At 41.5% G+C, this 6,000-nt stretch overlaps 1 protein-coding gene across 1 annotated transcript in view; it reads left to right on the top strand.

Moving 5' to 3' along the window:
- The first annotated feature begins 3,977 nt into the window (after window positions 1-3,977).
- The window catches only part of LOC133069537 (complement factor H-like), a 45,533-nt gene continuing 43,510 nt past the window's right edge, over window positions 3,978-6,000 (top strand). Inside the window, exons 1-2 of the mRNA XM_061161172.1 lie at window positions 3,978-4,243; window positions 5,270-5,408. Of these exons, the coding sequence (XP_061017155.1) occupies window positions 3,978-4,243; window positions 5,270-5,408 (405 nt within the window). The remainder of the gene's footprint in view (window positions 4,244-5,269; window positions 5,409-6,000) is intronic.

Here is a 6,000-nt window from a genome sequence, read left to right as displayed (position 1 = left end):
CCTTTTAGAACTGTTTTGCTGCATCCCATAGGTTTTGAGTGTCTTGTTTTCATTGTCATTTGTTTCAAGAATTCTTTAATTTCCCTTTTGATTTATTCAGGAACCAGTCTGCGATGTAAAAGCATATTGTTTCATCTCCAAGTGTTTGTGTTTTTACCATTTTCCCTCTATTTGATATCTATTCTCATAGTATTGTGTTAAGAAAAGATGCTTCATATGATTTCAATTTTTTAAAGTTTACTGAAGTTTGATTTGTGACCCAAGGTATGGTCTATCCTGGAATATGTTCCATGCCCACTTGAGAAGAAGGTGTATTCTTATGCATTTGGGGGGAAAGTTCTGAAGATATCAATTAGGTCCATTTGGTCTAATGTTTTATTTATGGTTTATGTTTCCTTATTAATTTTCTGTTTTGATGTTCTATTATTAACATCTCTTACCATTATTGTGTTGCTGTCAATTTCCCCTTTTATGTCTGTTAGTATTTGCCTTATGCATTGAGGTGCTTCTATGTTGGGTGCATAATTATATAGAATTATGTCTTCTTCTTGTATTGATCCCTTGATCATTATATAATGTCCCTTCTTTATTTCATATAATATTGTTTATTTTAAAGTCTGTTTTGTCAGAAATGAGAATTGCCACTCCAACTTCCTTTTGATTTCCATGTTCATGGAATATGTTTTTCCATCCTTTTAATTTTGGTCTGTATGTGTCTCTAGATCTGAAGTGGGTCTCTTGTGGACAGCATATGTATGAGTCTTATTTTTGTATCCATTCAGCCAATCTGTGTCTTTTGGTTGGAGAGTTTAATACATTTACTTTTTTTTTTCTATTTTATTATTATTTATTTTTATTTGTTGGAGGCTAATTACTTTACAATATTGTAGTGATTTTTGTCATACATTGACATGAATCAGTCATGGATTCACATGTCCATTTACATTTAAAGTAATATTACTATTAGCATTTTCCTATTATAATATAATATAATGCTATATGTTACAATTAGCATTTTCTTAATTATTTTGTGTTTCTTTTAGGTCTTTCCTTTGTCTTATGCATATAAGTCTCTTTAATATTTGTTATAAAGCTGGTTTTGGTGGTGCTAAATTCTCTTAACTTCTGCTTGTCTGTAAAGATTTTAACTTTCCCATCATTGTTGAATGAAATCCTTGCCAGGTAGAGTAATCTTGCTTGTAGATGTTTCCCTTTCAGTATTTTAAATATATCCTGCCATTCCTTTCTGGCCTGCAGAGTTTCTGCTGAAAGATCAGCTGTTAATTGGATGGCTTTTCCCTTGTGTGTTACTTGTTGCTTTTCCCTTACTGCTTTTAATATTCTTTCTTTGTGTTTAATCTCTGTTGATTGGTATGTGTCTTGATGTGTTTCTCCTTGGATTTATCCTGTAGTGGACTCTCTGTGCTTCTTGAACTTGATTATTTCCTTTCCCATGCTGGAAAAGTTTTCAAATATTGTATTCAAAAATGTTCTCAGTGACTTTCTTTTTCTCTTCTTCCTCTGGGACCCCTATAACTCAAATGTTGGTGTGTTAAATACTGTCCCAGAAGTCTCCAAAGCTCTTTTCAATTCTTTTCATTTTTCTTTATTCTGATCATCAGCAACTACTTCCACCATTTATCTTACAGCTCACTGTTGCATTCTTTTGCTTCAGTTAATCTATTATTGTTTCCTTCTAGAGAATTTTTGATTTTTATAATTGTGCTATTCATCTTGTTGGTTTATTCTTTATTTCTTCTATATCCTTGGTTATTGTGTTAATTTGTTGATTGCTTCTTGGCATTTTATCCATTCTCTTTTCAAGGTTTTGGAACGTCTTTCCTATCATTATTCTGAATTCTTTTTCAGGTATTTTGCCTATTTCCTCTTTGTCTTTGTTTGTTTGTTTGTTTTTGTTCTTTTGTGCTTCTAGTTTTTTTCTTCATTTGAGAAATATTTTTTGGCCTTTTTTTCCCCCATTATTGTATTTGAGGCCTTCTTTTCTCAGACTTTCAGGTAGAATGCCTCTTTCCTTTTGGTTTCTGCCCTTGGTGTGTAAGGTTGTGCCAGTGTTTGTGTAGGCTTCTCTGGGGTGTGACTTTTGTTTGTAATGTGGTGAAAGAAGGTAAGTTTTTTTCCCGGTCTAATGGTCAGGACTTTGTGAGGGGCAATCCTGTTCGCTGATGATGGGGTTTGTGTTTCATTGTGTTTTCTTTCCCCCTCTAATGGGCAGGAATTTATGAGGGGAATCCTGTTTGCTGATGACTGGGTCTGGTTTGCTGATGGCTGGGTTTGTGTAACATCGTGTTTCTTTCCCCCTCTAAGGGGCAGGACTTTCTGAGGGGAATCCTGTTTGCTGATGACTGGGTCCTGTTTGCTGATGACTGGGTTTGTGTTTCATCCTGTTTCTTTCCCCCTCTAAGGGGCAGGACTTTCTGAGGGGAATCCTGTTTGCTGATGACTGGGTTTGTGTAACATCGTGTTTCTTTCCCCCTCTAAGGGGCAGGGCTTTGTGAGGGGCATCCTGTTTGCTGATGACTGGGTTTGTGTAACATCGTGTTTCTTCCCCCTCTAAGGGGCAGGGATTTGTGAGGGGCATCCTGTTTGCTGATGACTGGGTTTGTGTAACATCGTGTTTCTTCCCCCTCTAAGGGGCAGGGCTTTGTGAGGGGCATCCTGTTTGCTGCTGACTGGGTTTGTGTTTCATCGTGTTTCTTCCCCCTCTAAGGGGCAGGGCTTTGTGAGGGGAATCCTGTTTGCTGATGACTGGGTTTGTGTTTCATCGTGCTGGTTGTTGGGTGAGGCCTCCTCCACTGGGTGCTGCTGGCAGTTGGTGATGCAGGTGTGAACAGCGGAGGCCTTTATGGGAGTTCTCACTGACAGACACTGCCTGGGGTAGGAGTCTTATGGCAGTCTAGAGTCTTGGCAGCGCTCCCACTCCAAAGCCTCTGGGCCTGATCTCTGGGGTGGGGTGGGGGGAGTGAGAGTCCACAGGTGGCTTGTAATGGCATTAAAGGGGATCAAAACAAACACACTAAAACAAGAAACAAATGCAGACCCCAGACAGATGTCAAATATAATATCAGGCAAGTACTCACAAAAACAATGGGATACATACACAAGCATATACACACAGGGAAAAAAAACAAAAACAAATAGTGGAAAAAAAAAAAAAAAAAGAAGAAGAAGAAAGTAGAAGAGATTGATCAAGTGAGGAAATGAAAGCAAAAATGATATGAACCAATTATTAACAAAACTGACTAAAAATATAAACTAGAAAACAAAACCAAAGTTATGTGTCAACTGCGGAATAAAGCAACTAAAGCAAAACAGACTAATAAACATAGTGAGATAAGAAAGGAAAGAAAGACTCGAAAAGAAAATTTCAATAGAGGTAGATAAATAAGTTTCATATGTATTAAAGAAAAACAACAGGAAAAGAATAAAAAAAGCAAACAAAGGAATATATGTGGAAAAATAATAATAATTTTTTTAAAAAAAACTTCAAAAATTAAAAACTGGAAAAAACCCACAAAACAACAAAAGACCAATGTAGAGGAAGAAGTATTTGAAGCAAATTAAAAGTGTGATTTAATAAATTTCCCAAAAGCATAAATAGATTTAACACTAGCACTAAAATCAACAACTACAACAACACAGAGGGAAAAAAAAAAAAAAAAGGCAAAAACCCAGTAGCAACTACTGAATAAGTTAAAATATAAGAATAATAAATATTTTTCTTGGATCAGCATCCATTTCCTCAGTGTGAGTCATAGTCTACCTCACCTCCCTAGGATGCCCTTCAGTTCTGGGCTGGTCTCTGGGCCTGTTGTGGGGGCAACTCAGACTCTAAGATGGTCCTACTCCTGCGTGTTCTTACTCTGATGTCCACATCGCCAGTGCTAGTGTGTTTTCCTTTGCAGGAACTCTCATTGTCCTTTATATATTCCAAAGATACAAAGTCTGCCTACTTGATCATGTGGATTCAACCTTCAGCTTCTACCACTGGTGGGAATGTTTTGGTTCTCTTCCTTAGCCACCCGCCCCTGGATTTCACTTGTGGTTTTGTCTCCACCTCTGCATGTGAGTCATCCACAGGAGTTTGCTCCCGAGGCTCCCCTGGAGGACTTGGGTGTGCCCCAGGGGGGACGGAAGGTGGAGTTGGTGCAGTTGCTTGGATTGAAGGGGCCCTGGCAGTACCAGATATTAAGGGGAGCCAGGGGCTACGACAGCAGGAAATATGGTGCCCTTAGGGTTTTCTGTAGCCTCTGGTTGCTCTGTCCTTATGGGGGTTGAGCATGGGAGTGGAACAGGAGCTTGGATAATGGGAACCCTGGCAACACCAGATACATAGCTGGTGGCTGTTGTCATAGGTATGTGACTACTGGGGACTTTTCTAGCTTCTGACAGCTCTGCCCAGGGAGGACTGAGCATGGAGGTGACACAGATGCTTGAATTATGGGAACCCTGGAAGTGCCAAGCATGCAGGGAAACCAACAGACTCAGCTACAGGGAGCTATGGTCCTATTAGACTCTTTTCTTAGCTTCTGGCACCTGGCCATCAGAGGGCCATTTTGGCTGGTCCTTCTCTGCTCCTTCATCCCTTCAGGCACTTACAGGGCCCCCCTGTTGGGGTCATTCTCTGTTGCTCATCGCATTCAGGGACTTAAAGATTACCCTGGCTGGGGTCCTTCTGTGTTGCTTTGCACATCAGGTCCTTAAAAGGCCACCCTCCCTGTGTTGTTTCAGCTGTCTGGTGCTGATATGTGCAGAGAGAGAGGCTCAGAGATGGCTCCATCCTCTGTGTGTGACTCAGCAGTATCACCCTGCCTCCAGGTTAGCTGGCTTTCCTTCATAAGCATATCGCACTGCAATCTTCTCCATCAGGTTCCCTCAGGCCATCTCCCCTCAGTCAACAGAGGACCTTGCCCAGGGATTGCTTTCCAATCTCTATGTTCCAGCTCCAAGCTGCAGCACTTTCTAGGGGACTTGCGTCCCTGTCTGGGGTATGTGTGGCTGTGGCAAGGATTTTCTGTGTGATCCTCATTCCAGTCAGACTCACACAGATCAGCTGCTTCACTCTCCAGCAGCCTCAATGCTTCACCTCTGTCGCAAACATTTCCCTCCCATGCAGCTCTGTTCCTGCTTCAGTTCCCCAACCCCAGGTGCAGATCCAGTTCTTCTCACTCTTCTCGTTTTACCCTCCTTCCTCTATCCTACTGAGTGTTGCGTGATTCTATACATTCTTTTCTGGTCGTCGGGTTCTCAGCTGGTGTTCTGCAAGATCGTCTGTGTCTGGAGGTGTATTCCTGACGTATCCGCGGAGAGAGATGTACTCCGCGTGCACTTACTCTTCCACCATCGTGGATCTCAGTGTATGGTATAGAGCCCACATCACTCCAAGTCAGGTTTGCTGTGGGTGGTTGTCCAATTTCTGTTGTTGGGTCGGGATAAAAACCAATGGATACCTTGTTCTTCTCATTTGAACGTACTTATCACTTGATCATTTTTCTTGACTCTCTGTGTTGATATCTGTGCATTAGACTAAGCATCCACTGCTCCTGGTCTTCACAGACTGGGCTCATAATTAGAACCTTGCCAGAGTTCAGTCTTTTCAATCAGCCTGGCCAGAATTTTGGGTGCCTCTCTGATCTCTCTGCTCAGCCAAACTTCTGGGTTTGTAGTCAGCCTCCTCCAGGAGTCTAGAGTATGCAGTGATCTACAAGTCAGAATACTTGGTGGAGCAGGCAATTGGAGTTTATCACCTCACTCACTCTGGACTGAACTGGGGAGAGGAGCTGTGGCAAATGCCTGCATGCTGCTTCACACCCTGTGTTTTCTGCACCATGCTTTAGTTCTGTGTAGTCCCCAGACACCATGCAAATTTTGGGCTTCATCAGCTCTCAGGGACAAGTTAGTTAGAAGCCAATTCCTCAGGCAGATGGGAAAGATGAAGATCCAGATGTGCCGTCTGATTCCTTCCATGGAGAAACTGGGAGT

This window comes from Dama dama, chromosome 14 (genome assembly GCF_033118175.1).
Source record: "Dama dama isolate Ldn47 chromosome 14, ASM3311817v1, whole genome shotgun sequence".
NCBI classification, from domain to species: domain Eukaryota; kingdom Metazoa; phylum Chordata; class Mammalia; order Artiodactyla; family Cervidae; genus Dama; species Dama dama.
The sequence above is the reverse complement of the archived record's forward strand: the minus strand, read 5'-3'. Positions and strand labels throughout refer to the sequence as shown.